Raw genomic sequence first — 22,748 nt, 5'->3', positions numbered from 1 at the left:
GTACACCAGAGAATATGCACTATCCTGAACAGCCATAGTGTGTGACCATAGCTGCACTTTCGACTCTTAGTCAAAAAGCCAGGGTTCAATCCCCACCCCAGGTTTTCAGCATATAATTTAGGAAAGCCTTACATGTTATGCATATTACCTCAGTATCAAAAGCTTTTAATTAACCAATACTTAAACTTTTCGTAAATTCCGCAAAGGTAAAATAAAAGTTTCACTTTTAATTGAGAAATTTTCTAATAGATAATTATTCTGCAGTATCTAAATTGTAACAACTTTAATTCAAAATTAAAGTATTTCAAAGTTACATCAACTTGGTAAGAAAATTTATGAAGCAATTCCATGTCATTATACACGCAACGATAAACCGCATGAAATGTGGAGCTTTCGTATTTAAATATCAGGAAATAAATAATCGGTATCTGAGAGTTGTTTAATGCTTAAATTTTCTCCCAAAAGAGCAAGTGATCCTGTAACCTTACTTATCTTTATGGGCCATTACTACACCACATGGTGCATTGACTGACTGAGTCCAAAACTCAGTGTTGTAATGAGTGTTCCTGGGTGGAACGCTATTAAAACACTGCAAGTAAAGTGAGTGCAATGAGGAATAGTTCAATCTCAAACATTTATAGCTTTTAAAGTATCTAAGAATTCCTTAAGACTCTGATATCGAGCTCTGGTATCCAGTATTCAGTTCCTAAGGTCCTGTTATACTTCCTTGAGATGTATAAAATTATAAGTGGCACAGAGGGATTAACACAATATACAACATAGCACAGCACAGGAACCGGTCCTTCGGCCCACCAAGCTTGCGCTGATTCCCAATCCTTATTTAGACATGCTACTTATTACCCATATGCAGTTTCTATCCCTCTATTCACCTCCAGTACGTGTCTGTCAAGACACCCTCTAAACATTGCTAAAGTGCCTGCTTCCAGGCACCCACCACCCGCTGTGTGAAAACGTTTCCCCTTTCACCTTGAACCTACGCCATCTTGTAGTCAATCTTTCCACCCTGAGAAAAGCCTCTGACTATCCACCCTATTTACACCTCTCATAATTTTGTAGACCTCTATCAGCATCCATCATTCCAGTGAAAACCACCTGAGTTTATCCAACCTCTCCTCATAACTAAAACCCTGGTCAGGCAACATCCTGGTAAACCTTCCCTGCATCCTCTCCAAAGTATTCACGTCCTTCTGGTAATGTGGCAACCAGAACGTCATGCAATATTTCAAATGTGGCCCAACTAAAGTTTTATCGAGCTGAAACAAACTTTGCCAACTTTAATATTCAATGCTCTAGCTGATGAAAACAAGCATGTTATAAGCCTTCTTGTCCACCTGATTCACCTGTGCTGCTTCTTTCAGGGATCCTTGGAACTGTACGCCCAGATCCCTCAGTATGTCAGTGTTCCTAAGGGTCCTGCCATTTATCGTATAATTCGCACCTGAATTTGATCTTACAAAATGCATTACCTTGCATCTGTCTGGATTAAACTCCACCTGCTATTTCTCTGCCCAAATCTGCAATCTATCTATATCCTGCTGTATTGTTTAACAATCCTCCTCCTCGCTATCTGCAACATTGCCAATTTTGGTGTCAGCCACAAACTTACTAATCAGACCACCTACACTTTCCTCCAGACCATTTATATATATATATAAAAAACAACAAAGGTCCCATCAATGATCCCTGCAGTACACCACTAGTTATTAAACTCCATTCCAAAAAGCACCCACTCCACTGATACTTCCTGTCTTCTATGACCAAGTCAGTTTTGTATCCATCTAGCCAGCTCACCCCAGATTCCATGAGACACTACCTTTTGTACCAGCTTACCATGAGACACTTTATCAAATGTCTTACTACAGTCCATAGAGAACATTCATACCATTTACCTCAATCATTCTTCTCACCTCCTCAAAAAGCTTGATCAAGTTGGTGAGACATGAACTTCCTTGAACAATCCCATACTGCCTATCACTAACAAATCCATTCACTCCCAAATGTGAATAAGTCCTGCTTCTCAGTATCTTCTCCAACAGATTCCCTAAAACTGGAGTCAGGCTCACAAGCCTATAATTACTGGATTATCTCGGTTTCCTTCTTAATCGAAGAAACATTGGCTATTCTTCAGTCCTCTGGAACCTCGCCTGAGGCCAAAGATGCAAAGTTATGTTACGGCTCTGGTTATTTCCTCCCTTGCTGTCCACTGTATCCTGGGATACATCCCATCTAGCCTTGGGGACTTGTCTACCTTAATATATTTCAAGACACACAACACTTCCTTCTTCATTACTTTGACCTGCCCGAGAGTATTCACACATTTGTCCCTAACCTCAACACTCCGTACATCTCTCTCTCTTTGGTGAATACCAATGCAAAGTACTCATTAAGGATCTCACCCATCTCCTCGAGCTCTACATTTAACTTCCCTCCTTTATCCTGGAGTGCACCTGTGCTTCCCATCCAAACCCCTAACCCCCAGTCAATCTGGGGGAAGTCAAAATCACCCAGACAACAACTGTGTTATTTTCACATCCTTCCAGACGGTGAATATATATCTCTTCCTCTATCTCCCACTGGCAGCTGGGAGGTCTCTAGTACAATCCCAGCATTATGATTGCACCCATCCTATTCCTGAGCTCCACCCATAATGCCTCACTGCAAGATTCCTCCTGGGTATCCTCCCTCAATTCAGCCGTGAAAATCTCTCTAACTAGTAATGCAACTCCCCCTGATTTTCACCTGAGATTTTGGTGGGAATCTGGAATTCACTGCCTACAAGGGAGGTAGAGACAGAAACCCTCAAAATACTTTAGTATTTAGACGTGCACTTAGGTTATTAAGGTTATGTATCAAGTGCTGGAAAATGAGGTTAGAATAGATAGGTGCTTGCTTTTGACTGATTCAGAGTCAATGGGCCTTTTTCTGTGCCACAGACCTCTATGACTAAGTACAAGAAAGAGTACATCATCTAAATGCACTGCGACTATAATCAGCAAAACTTATAAACCCTTAGAAAGAAAACACAAAATGGGAAGTTAGTATATAAGTTTGCTGAAGCTCAAAGAAAAATCTGATGTATTCTGGAGGGGAGTGTATCTCCAGTTACAGATGATAGTCGATGCAAAATTGGGACAATATGCACATTAACTGCGACCACCTGGAGACTGGTTGATTGCCTTTCACAGTCAGAAAAATATTTTACAGCTTTTCTAAATTGGCCTGAAGTCCTTTTTGACTATTTCCAGGAAACTGTGATGGAATGGAAAGGGCAACAAGGAAAGGAGTAATTGATGTCCAGAGGTTGCATCGTATCTGAATGGGACAAGCCTGGGCCAGATAGAGAAAATGTGCTTAAAATTCTATTCACTAACATATTACAGAAAAGAAAGAAACTTTGAAATATATCAGGTTTTGAGTGGATTGGAAAAGGTGGATACCAGGAAGACATTTCCTCTTGTGGGGCAAACTAAAGCGAAGCCATTTGTTTTAAGAATAAGAGATCTCCATTTTAAAACAGAGATGCTGAGTATTTTTTACTCACAAAGAGTCATCAATTCTCTTCCTGAAGGTAGTAGAGAATGGGTCTTTAAATTTATTCAAGGCTAAGTTAGATGCACTTTTGATGGATAAGGGAATCCAAGAGCAACAGTGTGCATTAAGGAATGTACAGCTGACAATACAACTAGATCAGCCACAATCTTATTGAATGCAGATTCAAAGCACCATATGGACTACTCCTGCTCTTCAGTCCTAGAAAATCATGACACAGAACAAGGCCATTAAAGTCTATGGTGGGTTTTTTTCCATAACTGTTGAATGCAAGGACCCTCTCTTGTTAAGCAGCTAGTTCAGCTCTTACCAGGAGAAAGTGAGGACTGTAGATGCTGGAGATCAGAGTCGAGCGTGGGGTGCTGGAAAAGGCCTCATTCCTGATGAAGGGCTCTTGCCTGAAACGTTGATTCTCCTGGTCCTCAGATGCTGCCTGACCTGCTGTACTTTTCAAGCACCACACTCTCGACTCAGCTCTAACCAAGTTAAGCCGATGCAATTACAGGAAGGAGGAGAAGCCTTCAAGCACAGATAATGAATACTTTAAAATGAATTCTTTTCAGAGCCATTGAAATGGTATCTCTGTTGAATTACAAACATTCAGACAGAGATTTAAAGAAATAAGTTGAAATCCTTTTAAAGTGGTGCAAATCAGAAAAGTTTGTGTACATAATACTCAGGACAGATTAAAGCTCCAGGACTGCAGATGCAACATAAAATTATGTCGATAAAATAATGTCACCTCCATAACAAAGCTGTGTCATCTTTATCAGGCAAAAAACTAAAATTAAAATGTTAGTCACGTGCTTATAGCACAACAATCAGACAACCTCTCACAATATGTTACAGTTTTATGACAAATAATCACCAGTCCGACATTTGGAATGGAAGTATCCATAAATCTTAATATAAATATGTGACATATCTGACTGTTAAAACTGATCTCACTCATAGATAAACGAGTGTTTTTAAAGACAGAGAGACAATGTTGAGCATTAGCAAGGGGCAAAGGTGCTCTTTTCTCTGCAGTAAAAACCACCTTAAGACTGGTGAAAGCCACCTTTCTTTCCCCCAGCAGTTGCTGTAAGGTGTAGCTCTTAACCACTAAGGTAGAGATTTTTTTTAAGTGTGAACCAGCCTCCCAGTGCCTTCTGCAAGTGTAAGTATCTGCAGAAGAAGAACTAAAGAATAGCATGTCCTGATAATCCAAAGGGACCATATCAGTGCATCGTATGAACACATTCCACTCAACAGTCTTGCCCTCTGCCCATTACATGCATTGCTTTTTTCCTGACTGTGTGTTTGAAGAGGGGACATCTATGAGGGGTCTTCAATAATATTTAATAGAATTTTAACTATTAGACCTACATGCCAATGGTTCATAATTCTTTACCCGTAGCTAGATTCTATTTATTTGTAATGAGTAATGATTCCTGTTAAGTACAGAAACTTTACCTTCTGTCAACCTTGGTCAAATAGACAGGCAAATTGGGAAGGTTTGTGTACTTAAAATATTTAACTTTTGTGATGACTTTAGGAAGAACATAGCTTGTATTACACTACCCATTGAGGTGTACATTCAGTGACTTGGCTTCCACTGCCTTCTGTGGTCGAGCATTCGACAGGCTCAGCACAGCCTGAGTGAAAATAATTCCGCTCCTCTCAATCTGAGATGATCTGCTACATATCCCGAGACTCTAACCCCTTGCTCTGGAGCTATCAATGAGATTCCCTCTTGTTCTTCACCAATGAGTACAGGCCCAGTTGAACCAACGTCTCCACCATATAACAGAGATTTTGACAATTATGAAGTGGCGTGATAGAGTAAATCTGGAAAAACGTCCTCAGATGCAAAGTGTTGAGCAATGGAATGCTTCACCTCACTAAGTATCTGCTGCCAGGACCAATGCATAGTTTAAGCAAAATTTGAAAATCTGAAATTAAGGGAAATTCCTGAAAAAGAGAAAGAGTTAAATGACATCATCCTGCATGATTCACTGCAATGGCAACACATGAGCAGCTTTTAGTTTACAGCCACGTCTTATATCTGAAAAGCCAGGTGCTAAAGGCTAAAAACTGAGCCTATATTACACATTTTTCTCGGGCTGTATTTAGAATGACACAAGTATTTCATAAAGCAAGAACTACCATTTCAGTCTGTGTCCATTTATAGGGGCTAAAGTCAATTACTAATTAATACTACAACAAAATACTGTGGTTGCAGGAAATTTGAAATAACAACAGCAAGTTCTGGAAATATTTGGCCGGTCAGCAGAATCTGATCAGAGAAAAAGAGGTAACATTTCAGGTCAGTGACCCAGATTATTGTCCATCATTTATATAGAACTAAACATAATATATTATTACCATTAAATTTGTATAAGTGTTTCAATCAATATGCTCGGTCATGTTATGACACATTCCTGTGGTAGGTGAAACTTGAACCTGATCTGTTGGCCCAAAGGGAGTGACACTTGGACTGTGCCATAAGAGCACGGGACCTCTTCCTCCTCATCTGTATTTTAAATCTGCTACAGTATTCTAAGACTATGACCTTTTGTTCTAGATTGCCCTACAAGGGGAAACACCTTGTCTATGTCTAATGTGAATATTACTTAGAAACAGGAAAGGAGAAGTCACCATGCTGGAAGTTTTCTATAGGCCTCCGAATAGTCCCAGAGATATAGAGGAAAGGATAGCAAAGATGATTCTCGATAGGAGAGAGAGAGAGGCAGGGTAGTTGTCATGGGGGACTTCAACTATCCAAATATTGACTGGGATCACTACAGTATGAGCACTATAGATGGGTCAGTTTTTGTCCAGTGTGCGCAGGAGGGCTTCCTAACACAGTATGTAGACAGGCCTACAAGGGGCGAAGCCACTTTAGATTTAGTACTGGGTAACGAGCCTGGCCAGGTGTTAGATTTGGAAGTAGGTGAGCACTTTGGAAACAGCGATCACAATTCTGTCAGGTTTACTTTAGTGATGGAAAGGGATAGGTGTACTCCACCAATCAAGAGTTACAGCTGGGGGAATGGGAATTATGATGCAAGTAGGAAAGATTTAGGAAGCATAGAATGGGGAAGGAAACTGCAGGGGATGAGCACATTAAAAATGTGGAGTTTATTCAAGGAAAAGCTCCTGAGTGTCCTAGATAAGTATGTAGCTGTCAGGCAGGGAGGAAGATATAGAACGCGTGAGCTGTGGTTTACTAAGGAAGTGGAATCCCTGGTAAGGAAGAAGACAAAGGCTTGTGTTAGGAAAAAACGTGAAAACTCAGTTAGGGCGCTTGAGGGTTACAAGGAAGTCAGAAAAGACCTAAAAAGAGAGCTCAGAAGAGCCAGGACCAAACAAAGCCAAACCATGAGAGTTAGCTTCAAGGAGACATTGGAATCAGACTAGTACTTTCTTCTTGTTAATGGAGGCATGAGAGACCAGTCAAAGCTAAGGATAGACTTGGGGAAAATTTGGAAAAGTAAGGATCGAGTGAATAACTAAGGTCTTTTTCCCAGAGTAGGGGAGTCCAAAACTAGAGGGTATAGGTTTAAGGAGAGAGGGGAAAAATTCGAAAGGGACCGAAAGGGCAACTTTCTCACGCAGAGGGTGGTGTGTGTATGGAATGAGCTGCCAGAGGAAGTGGTGGAGGCTGGTACAATTACAGCATTTAAAAGACATCTGGATGGGTACATGAATAGAAAAGGTTTAAAGGGAAGTGGGCCAAATGCTGGCAAATGGGACTAGATTAATTTAGGATATCTGGTCAGCATGAACGAGTTGGACCTGTTTCTGTGCTGTATATCTCTATGACTGTGCTTTCACAGAATGAATAAAACTACCCTCTCTGGTGAGTGGGTTCATAACCAGCGGTATTAGAATTAGTGGCAAAAGATCTGGAGAGCAGATGAGGAGTAACTTCGTCAGAGAACGATGAGGATCTTAAATGCTCAACTTGAAAAAATGATGGGAGCAAGCAGTATAGGTGAATCTAAAAGTGGTTTGAACAGATATTTTGCATTAAAAGGATAGGAAAGGTACAGGCATCTGGACAAACAGTGGGGTGTAGGACAGCTGACTTTTCAAAGTGCAGCACAGGTGTGATATGTAGAATGGCCTTTTTCTGTGCTGCAAATATCTATGATTCTATGTTCGAACGTGCAGAAAGCAGAACTACTTAAAAAATAATTGCCATGGGTAAAATAACATGTTTCAAGGCTGGATATTTGGCAGGAGAGCTGAAGAATTATATATTAAAGCCTTGGCATTTATCCAGGGAGCCACATTTTTATTGCTTGTGTGCTACCTCATGATAAAATAAAACCAGTTGGAGCAGAACATAACAGCTGTCAATACGGTCCAGGCATTTTCAAGTGATTTCGTAAAAAGAAAACTAAAATGGGCACATTCTGAACACACAACATTCTCTTCAAAAACAGAGGTGTGTGAATTTCACACTAACTGTTAACCCTTTCATACTGTACAGTCAGTTTCACCAAAAGGCTCCAACCATTCATGTGCACTTCGCCTCAGTTACAGTCAGCAAGTCAGAGAGACGTACAGCATGGAAACAGAACCTTTGGTCCAACTTGTCCATGCTGACTGCCAAACTAAACTAGTCCCACTTGCCTCCATTTGGCCCATACCCTCTAAACCTTCCATATTTATGTACCTGTCCAAATGTCTTTTAGATGTTGTAACTGTATCTGCATCTATCAGTTCCTCTGGCAGTTCATGGTAAGATTCTTGGGAGTGCAGATGAGCAGAGAGATCTCGGTGTCCATGTACACAGATCCCTGAAACTTGCCACCCAGATTGACACGGTTGTTAAGAAGGCATACAGTGTTTTGGCCTTTATTAATAGAGGGATTGAGTGCCGGAACCAGGAGGTTATGCTGCAGCTGTAGAAAGGTTTGGTACGGCCACACTTAGCGAATTGTATACAGTTCTGGTCACCGCATTATAAGAAGGATGTGGAAGCTTTGGAAAGGGTGCAGAGGAGATTTACTAGGATGTTGCCTGGTATGGAAGGAATGTCTTACGAGGAAAGGCTGAGGGCCTTGAGGCTGTTCTCGTTAGAGAGAAGAAGGTTGAAAGGTGACTTAATAGAGACATACAAGATAATCAGAGGGTTAGATAGGGTGGACAGGGAGAGCCTTTTTCCAAGTATGGGGATGGCAAATATGAGGGGACACAACTTAAAGTAAGGGGAGACAGGTATAATTCAGATGTCAGAGGTAGTTTCTTTACTCAGAGAGTAGTAAGGGTATGGAATGCTTTGCCTGCAACGGTAGTAGATTTGCCAAGTTTAAGTGCATTTAAGTCGTCATTGGACAGGCATATGGATGTACATGGAATAGTGCAGGTGGGATGGGCTTCAGATTGGTATGACAGGGCGGCGGAACATCGAGGGCCGAAAAGCCTGTACTGCGCTGTAATGTTCTATGTACTCTCACGATTCTGTGAATAACATACAGCATATAGGGTTATTTCAGAGAATGATTAAGGTACAAGAAAGCCAGGTCTTGTTGCTCAAAGCAACTTTGTAAGTATCAGAAACATACCAGCTAATTCTTTTGTTTAAGTTAGCTATTTATATAAACATGGCACTACCTACAGTACAATGTTGGAATGATTTAACAGCTTTATTGCAAGCAACTTCTGGCTGACATTTATGAATGAAATATATAAAGGAAGCATGTACTTGCTATCAGTCAAGCAGACATAAGTTTTATAGAATTAGAAATAGCTTGAACTACTTTACTGTTTGAGCTGCATATAATTTAAAATTGTGTCTCAAAGTCCTTTTTACATTGATATTTGAGTGTAAATGACTGCTGGTAATATATCAAATTTCCATGGGATTAGTAATAAATACTAGCTGCAAGTCAAGTCTTAGAATGTGGTAAGTGCTGACAATTATTTAAGTGAATGTTAATAGGGATGGCAGTAGTTGAAAATCACCTCCTCTTCTGTGAACACTTGTCAATAAGTTAAATGAAATGCTTTTTCAAAACAAATCAACGCATGGTTTGAGCAGACAAATGCCCCAAATCGTAGCATGTAAAATGAAATATGCAGTCACCTACTGTGATCATAATAGGAAGTTTTTTTTAGAATTCTCACTGTTCAATTTATATGGGAAGGCAACATATAAGCAACATAAAGCTCATCTGTGTTTGTGTGTGCACGCACCCGTGTGTGTGTGTGTGTGTGTGTGTATATATACTTGTGTACGCGTGTGTATGTGCACGCGTGTGTGTATACGCGCGTGTATGTACGTGTGTGTGTGTATACGTGTGTGTGCGCATGTGGGTGCGCGTGTGTGTGTACACGTGTGTGCGCGCGTTTGTGTGTGTACGCGTGTGTGTGTGTACGCGTGTGTGTGTGGTGTGTGTATGTGAGTGTGAGTGTGAGCATGTGCATGGGGTGTGTGTGTGTCTCAGACTATCAAAGAGTTACATGTTTTTCAAAGAAGATGGTGACAACAAACATTTCTGTGTTCTCAACTGCTACCTTATTAGAATCATTGCAAGAAATATAAACTCCTAAAACTTTGCTGGATCCTCATTACATTGTGCTTCAAAGCATTATAGCATACTTTCGATGAAGGACCTCAGGGGCCTCTGAGTGACCCTCCATGTCAAACTTCATCTCAGACAAGCAATTCGTGACTCCTTCTATTGCAATTCAATTTAAACACCTGCAGAAAAGCAACTGCATGCAAACGTACATGCCTCTCAGGGCCCCGGTTGTGTCTATGTTCAAATAACACAGCATACATCTCGTCAGATTAGACATCACCATTACACTTTGCCTTCTGAAAACAGAAACAAGTATTAAAGCAGTCTGATTGCAGCATTTCAGATGTGGAGAAGTGAAATAGCCTCTTATTTGATTTTTCCTCACAGATTATGAAAGGCCAAATTAAAAGATTTACAGAACACTGTGTTTGCACCTATTAGTTCCCATACCAGATCCGTCATTCAGTTGCTGTGAGCACATGTCGACAAAAGGCCAGTCCTTTGTCACAGAGAACATAAAAGGTAAAAGATGCAGAAGACCAGACACCTTGGATCGTTCTTGCAGCCAAACTAATGGTTAGAAGAACAGTGTAAAACACTATGTAGAAGAAGTAATTGCAATGTACAGTGCAGGACAACTGTATTACTGTTTGCTTTCAAAAATAGTGCAACAAAAATAAATCTCAAATGTACTGTCAACATTTTGCTCCAAATGAACCAACAACTACATTTAGTCCTTCAAGTGAATGGAAACAGTTATAAGTTGATGGTATCCTTGTGAATATCTTTTATTGAATGTATGCTTGATGCAAATTCCCATCCTGCCATTAACAACATGATGCTGATTCTGAGAAGTCATCCCATACTTTAAAAATAATTGACAAGAAACTGGACATCTGTAAATGACACAAGTAGGAAAGCACACTGACCCCAATTTTTACATGGGCTTTGATTCTGTTCACTTTCCAAAAAACTCAATACTGGATCATACAATTTACAATCAACACCAAAACAGCAAGATGGCACTGCATGAGCTGAGCTCAAGTTCTATTTCAAACAGTGACTACCTTCCTCTCTAATGGGGTTTTTCTGTTTGCATTTCAGTTTTAACTGAACGTAGAAAAAAGTATCAAAAAGAAAACCTAGCTTTGTCCCTCCAAGATGTTTTTACTGTCTTTATAGGAAACCATACCTTTGTGTTTCGCTGTTGCCATGGTGATACTGCTCCTGTCCATTCCAACGTGGATATCTTTTCCTCCAGAATCCTTGGCTCCTCGTTCCTCTCTCTGATCGTTCCAGATGAGCCATACTTTCACATGCCTCTGAAGAAGATGTCATTAAAAAAACATGAGGAATAATATTTCCTTTGATATTATTGTTACATCAATTTTCCATTACAATTCACAGAACATCACAGGCTTGATCTAAAAGCTTCTTCATAAATTTAATGTATCACAAAGGAAGGCATATTCAAGAGTCCCTTCCTGACCATTTATGTTTTCTGTAGTTGGTCAAGTCATGTTGTCTTGTGCTTGAAAAGGAGCATAGCCTAAAGGAATTTACAATTGCTATTTGTTTAAAATTACCTGACCACCTTGAAGTAATATTGGATTCCAAAAAAATAGGCCTGACAGGACCATTATAAAGGATTTTATTTAGTGTGTGCTCGACAACAAAGTGAGATAGTTGTGTTTCAGTTGCACAGATTGACACCGCCACAAACACAAAACAAATTGGATTATTTTGAAAGGCAAAGTTGTTAAATCTTAATGCATTTGTTCAAAAAATGCCATCCTGTATACATTTAAGAGTGACATTCTTAGCCAACTTAGAAGAACTAGGGAACTCCTTCTTTTCAAACACCGACTCAGACACTTAAAATAATCTGGTGATTGCTATGCATTATTAAGTTAAACGCTATGTATCATTAATGAATGACTGAAAATCCAGAATAGATCTCAGATACAGAAAGGGAAAGCGATGTTGACATAAGATTTTATCTACACCTCTATTATGATCAAATTGGAGGGGTGAGCAATAGAATGACAAATACCAGCCCTACAACAACAATATTTGACTTCTGACTCAAAAACCCTTACTCAGAACGGGTCACTGGACCCAAAACATAACTCTGATTCCTCCCCACAGATTCTGCTAGTTATGCTGAGCTTTTCCAGCAATTTTAGTTTTTATTTCTGATTTACAGCATCTGCAGTTCTTTCAGTTTAATACTCCTGTTTACTCGCCATGAGAAATTCAGTGCCCTGGTTGCTGTTAATCATAACATTTTATGGGGAAGGTGGAAGATTCTATGGAATGGATGAATGATGCAGAACACATATAATTGGTTTTTTACAGGTTTTGTAGCCTCATGATTATGGTACTGGACTCGGAACCCAGTCTTCTTGAGTTCAAACCTGACGATGGGAAATTGAAAAATCAGATTCCAATGACCTGGTAACTTGAGGGCTAAAACCATGAAAACTGTGAGATTGTCACAAGAATTTTACATTGGGGAGACTGGGCGCCTCATAGCAGAGCGCTTTAGGGAACACCTCCGAGACACCCGTACCAATCAACCACACCGCTCCGTGGCCCAACATTTCAACTCCCCTTCCCACTCTGCCGAGGACATGGAGGTCCTGGGCCTCCTTCACCGCCACTCCCTCACCACCAGACGCCTGGAGGAAGAATGCCTCATCTTCTGCCTCGAAACACTAGCTTATCTCTCCACGCTCCAGGCTCACTGCCTTTATTCCTGATGAAGGGCTTTTGCCTGAAACTCCTTGGATGCTGCCTGAACTGCTGTGCTCTTCCAGCACCACTAATCCAGAATCTGGTTTCCAGCATCTGCAGTCATTGTTTTTACCACAAGAATTTTACTAGTTTACTGCTGCCTTTTGGCAACAGGCATACTGATCCAGTTTGACTGACATAGAATTCCAGCTTCAAGCTTCATGTTTGACTGTTTATACCTTCAGGATCTAAAAGGAGAACAGTAAACATTGCTTTGTCAGGGTCGCTGACACCCGAAGTCAGAAAAATAATTGCAAACCAGAATAATCAAGCAACTGAAGCTTGACTGCTGAAATACACTCCAGAGAATTCAACAGCAAATCCAATTCAGGAAAGCTGTGTGATTTCTCTGACTGAAAACTGTGAAAACTAACTACAAAGAGTTTCATTCCAACCTATCAATAACTAGAGACATTATTTATCATGAGGTAATTAACAACCATGGCAATGTAGAACAGTAATGAGTTTTCAAACAACAACCTAAAGGCAAAGATTGTGGAAAGCCTTTCCAAAAAGATGTTATAAAAGTCAATTATAGCACCACTTGTGAAAAAAAAACTTGACAGGAATGTTATTAGAAGCTAGAAACAAACAAAAGCATGATATGCTGGAGAAACAGCAGGTCTGGCAGCACCTGTGAAGAATCAACACAGTTAACATTTTGAATCCAGTTCTGAGGAAGGGTCTTCAACACCCCCATCTCCTCGGTGTCAAATGTGCAGTATGGTCAAACAGGCAGAGTGTGCCAGAAAATATAGACTCATTTAACTGTGAAGACCAACAAGTGATTATGTGATGGAGGTAATGTTTTAAAATTGTAATCAGAGCTGGAGGCTGGAATTTGTGTGACTACTGACAACAACTTACATCCACATCGCAATTTTGATATAAAATAGATTTTGCAAATATTTTAGAGAAGCATAATTAGTAAAAGCAGTAACTTTATCAGTATGTCTAATAAAGGCAACTAAAAGAGAGATTCAATACTTGAGACAGTGAGTTCCCTAATTCGTTTATGGGATTTCTGAGCAAAGTTGCTTTCCTTCTCCATAGAAGGGCACATTGCATTTGCAATGTCCAATGCCGACAACTATTTCTTGATATCATGTGAAATAAACTGAATTCACTGGAAACAGTTATGTCTGTGATGCTGAGGGCCTCAGGAGGAGGCAGAGACAGATTATTCACCTGGCACTGCTGGCTGAGATGGATGTGAATGCTTTAACCTGGTCTTTAACACTGATGTGCTGGGCTCCCCCATCAGTGAGATTGGAGATATCCATGGATTCTCCTTCTTCTGTTCGCTGTTTAATTATCCAACATCATCCATGACTGGATGTAGCAGAGCTTGGATCTGACCTATTTGTTATGGAATAATTTAGCCCTGCCTATTGCGTACTGTTTATGCTTTGATGCAGAGGCAATTCTGTGTTGTAGCCTCACAAGGTTGACACCTTATTTTTGAACATGCATAGTATTGCTCCTGGCATGCCTACCTGCTTTCTTCATTAAACCAACTTGACCATCTGGCTTGATCGAAACAGTGGAGCAGGGCTTAAGCCAGAACATGAGGTTACAGACTATGGTTGAATACAATTCCACATTTTTGGGGGGGATTGGGCGCAGGTGGTGTATTCTCAATCTGAAGATGGGACTCTATCTCCTCAAGGACCTGTGTGATGGTGACTCCTATTGTCATGGGCAGATGCATCGGTATTGGGCAGACTGGTAGGACGAGGTCATGTAGGGTTTTCCCCCTTGTTGCCCAGAAGGAAAAACAAGCAAAATTGATGAATTAGGCATACTGGTCTGACTGGTCTTTAAATGGAGCTCGATTTTGACCAGTGCGTTCTTCTCCTGATGATGGACATGGAAGCACCCACTCAAAGTATACTTTCTGCCGTTGTTACACTCAATGCAACTTTTAGTTGGTGTACAACATGGAGAAAGATAGATTCATCAGCTGAAGGAGTGACGCTGATTGGTAATAATTACTAGAAAGCTTTCTTGACCATGTTTGACCTGATTCATATGGCTTGAAGCAATGTTCTCTCATTTTCTTACTAGCACCAAGGTGCATGCATGGCATCAACTTCCAAAACCGGAAGTTAATGCTACGATTGGCATGCTGATGATGATTGGCATTTGTGAAACGTTGGTATGGCTACGCACGCAGCTTTGAGGGAATGTTACCCTGGAGCCAACAGATTCCCAGAACAACTGCCTCCCAACTCTACACCACTGTGCTGCCACCTCTGCAGGATCAGTTCCTTCATTGCAACAAGGAATTCCTAAGGTTAGTCTGGGATAGGGTAAATAGACAAAGTCTTTTTCCTGGAGTCGGGGAGTCCAGAACTAGAGGGTATAGGTTTGGGGTGAGAGGGGAAGATATAAAAGAAACCTAAGGGGCAACTTTTCACACAGAGGGTGGTACATATATGGAATGAGCTGCAAGAGGAAGTGGTGGAGGCTGGTACAATTGCAACATTTAGGAGGCGATGGGTATATGAATAGGAAGGGTTTGGAGGGATATGGGCCAGGTGCTGGCAGGTGGGACAAGATTGGGTTGGGATATCTGGTCGGCATGGATGGGTTGGGCTGTAGGGTCTGTTTCCATGCTGTACATCTCTATGACAGAGTCACACTGTACATGCCATGTAAGGCTGCTGGTCTACTGGTCTACGGAGCAGCTTTCCTGATTTTGGCACAAACTCCCTAGTCTTGGTAAAGAGGAATTTGTTGGGTTTATCTGTGTCATTTCCAGTTTTGAGCACAACACCAAGGCTTCCACCTGATTTCATTCTTTATTTCAAAATGTGGTAATTGTGTGACAGAACTAACTGGCTTCTAAAGCCATTTCACAGGCCATGTAAAGGCCAACAACATTGTCAAAAGAAGGAAGTTTTTTTTTAATGCAGCAAGTGGATAAGATCTACAACAAACTGCCTGAGAGTAAGAAGGAAACTGTCAAAATAGCATTTGCTCAGTTGAAAAGAAAATGTTTGCAGGACTATCATGAGAGGGCAGGGAATTGATACTTGGTGAATTGCTCTTATAAAGATGACAGGCCAAATTCTTTCTGCACTGTAATGATTCTATACATCAGACAATAGATCTATAAAACAAGCTCTAAAAAAAAGCCCAAAGACTAAAGACAATAGCACGTTCTTTCATCTAGTTAGTGACAAATGAAAAGACATTTACTTGGGAGTCAAAAATTGGTGTTGTATCATAGGATTCACATCAAAGCTCAGTTTGAGTATGCTTAGAAAGAGAGATCCAGGATTTTGACACAGTGACAGTGAAGGAATGGCAGTTTACTTCCAAGTTAATATGGGTGGGACTTGGAAAAAAAACCCAATCTTTTGCCTGTCTCTGAGGGGGAGGCAAATTCACTCAGGGCTGTCTAAAGAGAAGTTGAATGCGCTTCCAGGCAATAGAGGTCACAGGTTTGGAAGATGCAATGAATGGACCTGAGTGAGTTATTGCAGTGCTATTGTAGATGGTAGGAGATCTTCCAGCACAGTGGTCGTATCCCATCCTCTGAACCAAGAGGCCCGGGTTCAAGTCTCACCTCCACCAGAGTGTGCAATTACATCGCTGAAAAGGTTGATTGGAAAATATCTAGATGGTCCACAGTGCAGAAACTGTGCAACTATGGTGGGGACAACACCCTGAAGTGGTGGATCAGGTGCAAACCAAGCAGAATGTTTTGTACTGAATGGCATCAAGCTGGAAAGTTCTTGGAGCTGCACTCATCCAGTCACACTCCTGATGCGCCTGTGGAGAGTGGACAGGTTCTGATAAGTCAGGATATGAATTATTTTAATAGAACATGCAACCTTTGACAATCTGCAACGTTTGAACACATTACACACTTCAACAGGCCACCATCAAACCATTTGAACCATCTCATTTCACAGTAAAGAGCTAATCAACATAGCTCACTCACTCACACCACCAAAAACAAACTAAGTACCCATCTGCCTCATAACTATTTGTGCAATCTTGCTGCATGTTCCGACATCACAATCACTACATTTTACAAAGTATCTCAAACTGTAAGTGAAGCCTGGTGACACTTTTGAGATATGTGGTGATATTTTTATGCAAGGCTGTGGGCAGTGGCATCACTGGCTGGACGAGCATTTATTAGCCATTGTTAGTTATCCTTGAGAAGGTAGTGGTGAGATGCTTTCTTGAACTCATAGAATCCTGGAATCCCGACAGTGCAGAAGCAGGCTGTTTGGCCCATCGAGTCCACACTAGTCCTCCGAAGGGCATCCCACCCAGATCCAAATCCCCTACCCTATTCCTGGAGCTCTGCATTTCCCAAGGCTAATCCACCGAGTCTGCACATCCCTGGACAGTAGGGACAGTGTAACATGGCCAATCTGTCTAATCTGTACATCTTTGGGCTGTGGGAGAAAGCCAGAAGAAACCCATGCAGACACGTGGAGAACGTGCAAAGTCCACACAGACAGTCAGTAATCTGAGGGTGGAATCGAACCTGAGTCCCTGACAGCAGGTGCTAACCACTGAGCCGCAATGCCACCCTAAATTATTACGATCCATCTGCTGTAGTTACACCCACAATGCTGTTAGGAAGGGAGTCCCAAGATTTTGATCCAGTGACACTGAAGGAATGGTGATATATTTCCAAATAAGGATGGTGAGTGACGTGAAGAGGTAATGACAGTTGGTGGTATGCCCATGTATCTGCTGTCCTAGTCCATCTCGATGGTGGTCACGAGTTTGAAAGGTTCTAAGAAGCCTGGGTGAATTTCTTTTTGTTCTTTGCTTTCCAGAGAGCTCATTTTCTTCATATTTAGTATCCGTTGATACTACCTCCTACACATTTTCAGATACATTTTTTTTGTGACATAATCAAATTGCAAGACAGTTATTTAAGCATAATCTTACCTATGGTTATAAAGTTTCAATAAAATTAATCTAAACCTGTATCCTAATCTTTGAATTATATACTTAAGTATCTTATTCCCTTCAGTAATTCCTTCATTATGTTGTCTAGACATAAAAATTGACTTGCCTTTTATTATTGTCAGGTTTCTTTCTAACTGTCGTTGTATTATTCAGTTCCATTCATCTCTTACATTGTCTCAACTTGTGTAATACTTCACATCTTTGTGCAACATACTTAATTTATGACTTGTTTGTCCCTGCTCCATAACCAAAGTAATTTATTCTGCAGTTTTACAACTGCATCCTCAAACATAGCTGCTTTCCCTCATTTTGTCTGATATTATGGTCATGAATCTAATTTTAAAACTAATATTTTAGCAACTGTGAGCTATTTAATATTCAAAAGCAAATTTGCATCCTACAACAGGCTCCCAATTTTAAAAGGCAAAAGAACAAACTTCCAGATGCTCAGAATAGTCCAAGGATGCAACAAAGCCAATGACAGTTTATTAAGTATTCGAGTTTATGAAAAGGTGATGACCTAATGGTACTATCGCTGGAACTTTAATCCAGACACCCAGGTAATCTTCTAGGACACAGATTTAAATCCCATGGCAAATGCTGGAATTTAAATTCAGTTAAAAACACCTGGAATTAAAGAGTCTAATCTTATTATACACTTAAGTATCTTATTCCCCTCATTAATTCCTTCATCATAAAAAATGATTGGCTTGACAACTTCTGACAAAGAAAACCTGTCTAGTTCACTAACATCCTTTAAGGAAGATCTTTGCCTGATCTGGCCTGCACGTGACTTGAGACCCAGGGCAATGCGGTTGACTCTTAACGCCCCTTTGGACAATAAATGCCGTTGCAGCCAGAAGATGCCCACATCCCACCAATGACATAAAGAAGCCAGTTTGTGTGCAGCAAGATCCGAGAAAATACAATAACATAAATGGCCAGTTAACTACTTGACAGTTTTGCTTGCAGAAGGATATTAGTCTAGACACAGGAAGTACATCTTTCCTTTTCAGAAATATGGGTCTCCCAAAACCCACACAAACAGGCAATCAGACCAGAACAATGTCAAAGATTGCACCTTTGAGAATGCAGCCCTGAAATATCCTCATTTCATGATTTGAGAACTAAGAACAAAGAACGATACAGCACAGGAAACAGGCCCTTCGGCCCTCCATGCCTGCGCCAACACATTCTGTTCTTTTATACTAAAACTGTCTTCACTTACTGGATCCGGGATCCCTCTGTTCCCTTCCTTTTCATGTGTTTGTCCAGGTGTTTCTTGAATGCTGCCATTGTGTCTGCTTCCACCCCCACCTCTGGCAGCACGTTCCAGGCACTCACCACCCTTTGTGTGAAAAACTTGCCTTGCACATCTCTTTTAAACATCCCCCCCAATCCCGCACCTTGAACCGGTGACCCTATTAATTGACCCTTCCATCCTGGGAAAAAGCCTTATACTTTCCATCCTATCCATGCCATTCACAATCTTACAAAATGGTTTATAAAATCATGATGGGAAAAAAAAGGTACTTTCCCTTTTCCAGAACTAGAGGACATAGGTTTAGGGTGAGAGAGGGGAAAAATTTAAAAGGGACATAAGAGGCAACTTTTTCACATCGAGGGTGGTGTGTGTATGGAATGAGCTGCCATAGGAAGTGGTGGAGGCTGGTACAATTACAACATTTAAAAAGCATCTGAATGGGTATATGAATAGGGAGGGTTTAGAGGGATATGGGCCAGGTGCTGGAAAATGGGACTAGATTAGTTTAGGATATCTGGTCAGCATAGATAAGCTGGGCTGAAAAGTCTGTTTCCACGTTGTACATCTCTATGACCCTAGAGATCTATCAGGTAGCCCCCTCAACCTTCTGCACTCCAGTGAAAACGAACCTAGTCTATCCAACCTTTCTTCATAGTAAAATCTCCCATACCAGGCAACATCTTGGTGAACCTTTTCTGCACCCTCTCCAAATCATCCACATCCTTCTGAGTGTGGTGACCAGAACTCTACACAATAATTTGCCCAGTTTGAAACTACTAGTTTTTGTCTGAGGGTCAGTGAGTGCAGGTAAAGCTGACTGTTACTGAATTTAAATTTCAGGGCAAAATGATCTTACCCAACCACATCCAACTCAGCCGAGTTGTAAAAAGGAGCACTGAATCAGTGAAGTATTCCACATGAGACTGGGGCAAAGTCTGACAAGTGCAGTCTGTTGTGTTTCAGTGAATACTTTTCCAAACAAAAAGCAAGTTCCAGCATTTGTTAAGACAATAGCAAGGCACAATTCTATAATTTACGAAAATGTTAGGGTCAGGGTCAGGGTCAGGATATTGGAAGCGAAGGTGCATTTCTCCAAACACCTCCTTGTCATAAAGAGAATTTGTGCCCTATTTGTCATTATAAATTACTCTACATATATAATTAAGGAAACCTATAATTCATGAGTAATGTGTTAATTCCTGTCAGTCCCACTTTCACCAGTCTCTGAACGTTCATTTCCTACAAAATCTTTAAATTGATCAGGTCTTTTAAAGGCACATGGACAAGTTGGCATTCATGGTTTGCGTAGTATTTGCTCATTCTTGTGATGATGTTATAGAGATGTACAGCACAGAAACAGACCCTTTGGTCCAACTCATCTATGCTGACCAGATATCCCAACCCAATCTAGTCCCATATCCCTCCAAACCCTTCCTATTCATATACCCATCCTTTCACTGGGGAGTTTCATTCCCATCACGAGTGCTTGACAAAGATGCAGATCTGTCAGATTTATTGTCTCTGTTAATTTGATGATTTCCAGAATGTGTTAAGCTGTTGTTGCTCATTGCTTTACTTAAATGAAAGTTGCTTCGCATTCTGTGCCCTAGTACTAGTACACAACCTGCAGAATGTCACACCTGATGGCACTTTAAGTAAAAACTTAGTTCAAGAGTCCAACAAATTGTTACACAGCTTTCCCATACGTAGGATGCTACATCTCTGCCACAGCTCACACCTTGTCAGGACAGCCTTTGTGCTGTCAGTACATGACCTATGTACTTGATTTCAGAAATTTCCAATAGCACCTTTTTCGTGAAAGCTTCAGGTTTCTCTGGTAAACTCTCTAATAATCACACTAGACTCTGACTATGGTCTGTGATTGCTTCAGCCATCATATCCCAGCATCGATAAACTGACAGATAATCCACAACAGATTCCATTCCAGGTTCGTCACTGACTACCACATGGTGTCTTAGTTGGTATTCTTCCAGGGCAGTAGAAATCCCAAAAACATGTGCAGCAATCTGTATGTGCCAAATGGCGTCCTAAATCTAGTCAGTGAACTGCAACTTCCATCCAGCTTCATCCACCAATAAACATCAAGCATCAATAGTAGCAAAGATCTTGCCTTTGTGAGTTGTTGCAAAATATCATCATTGGTTAGCACGGGATAATGAGATCTCCTCAAAGTCTTATTGATATTCCTTTGGATGAAAGGATGGATGAAGTCTCCAAGCTTTTATTCCCAGCTATCATACTGCTAATGAAGTCTCGAGACATTGACACTCCTTGACTATTCCTTTTTTTAATTCTAATTCTTCTATCTTGTCTTCTAAGCTAGACTTGCCAGGAATTGGAATTCTTCATGGTCGGTGCTGAGTTGATCTTAGAAACCCATTTACTTCAAGATGATATTCACTATGAAGAATTTGGAGACTTGTAAAAACATGTTTGTAATCTTTTAGTATCTGCTCAGCAGTCATTGTTTTGGTGGCAATCAAAATGCTTCCAATTTCTTCCATTTCGGTTATCAGTCCAAGGTTCAGACTTGCTTCAGCAATAATTAATGGGTTTTGCTTAATGCCTGTTCTCTGAACTGCTGAGTTTATTCATTTCTTTGGCTCTCAACTTCACTTGTCCTTTTGAGATGAGTATCGTTCCATCCCATAGCCTCAACTTTACCTTCAAGAGCTGCATTTTTACATCACATTCTTGAGCTACTTTGCACGGGTCTGCGAAGCTCATGATGTTGCAAAAAGCACAAGTGTCTACTTGACACTCTATGTTCATTTAATGCTTGCCTTCCACAATCATCTTTCTAACAGGAGCGAGCAATTTTCGCCTTTGGACTCAACAAGATCAACCTGCCATATGGGATAGAGCGATTTGTCAGAATCATCTGATCTTTTTTCTAGCTTACTGGCTTACTTTGCTTCTTGCTGCTGAACACTTCTGTGTAAAGTTATCCAGCTTCTTGCAGTTTAAGCACAGCCTGCCCTATACTGAGCATGCTTCCTTTTACTTGGTGCGGTGTCCCCCACAATATTTACAACTTGTACTCTTCTGCAGTCCCTTCTGCAAAGATTTCTTCATAGAGAGAATTCAAACTGTTTCTTCAAGATCTTCACAATTTCTCCTCTCTCATCCTCTGTGAGATCAAGAGGGTAAACAGTTCTTTCCCCAGCATAAGAGATTTGTTATTCATTTTGTTCACTCATGTTATTTAACTGTGGCCATCTCATAGTTTCACCAATGAGACAGTAAAAAAATCCAAATCTGTCTGAAATTGCCATTCATCTGCACCACATTAGGAACTAAGAAAGTCACAGCCATCCTGACTCACCCAATAAGTTAAAGTTGCAGCCTGCTGCTCTAATTCTGCCTCGCTGATTTTGACAGTAATTGACTCTCTCTGATACAATTTCAGCTTGCCACTTCCTACATAGTTTCATGTAATGTGCTGCAATGTCTACTCTTCAAAAGTGAAAGTTATCACAGAGATTTCATCACTATGGCAAGCAACAATTGTACGTTGCACAAATGCACATCTCCAAATGTGTACCATCAACTAGTAAAACACAACTCTGCAAATGTAGAATACGACAAATCTACAAATCATTACATCTAGCAAGATACGCTTCTCCCAAATATGC

At 40.7% G+C, this 22,748-nt stretch overlaps 1 protein-coding gene across 6 annotated transcripts in view; it reads right to left on the bottom strand.

Moving 5' to 3' along the window:
• ccser2a (coiled-coil serine-rich protein 2a) overlaps positions 1 to 22,748 on the bottom strand; it is a 622,973-nt gene that overhangs the window by 390,696 nt on the left and 209,529 nt on the right. For all 6 annotated transcript variants that reach the window (XM_043679239.1, XM_043679240.1, XM_043679236.1 and 3 more), the window contains exon 5: positions 11,281 to 11,410. In XM_043679239.1, the coding sequence (XP_043535174.1) occupies positions 11,281 to 11,410 (130 nt within the window). The remainder of the gene's footprint in view (positions 1 to 11,280; positions 11,411 to 22,748) is intronic.

This window comes from Chiloscyllium plagiosum, chromosome 38 (genome assembly GCF_004010195.1).
Source record: "Chiloscyllium plagiosum isolate BGI_BamShark_2017 chromosome 38, ASM401019v2, whole genome shotgun sequence".
NCBI lineage: Eukaryota > Metazoa > Chordata > Chondrichthyes > Orectolobiformes > Hemiscylliidae > Chiloscyllium > Chiloscyllium plagiosum.
The sequence above is the reverse complement of the archived record's forward strand: the minus strand, read 5'-3'. Positions and strand labels throughout refer to the sequence as shown.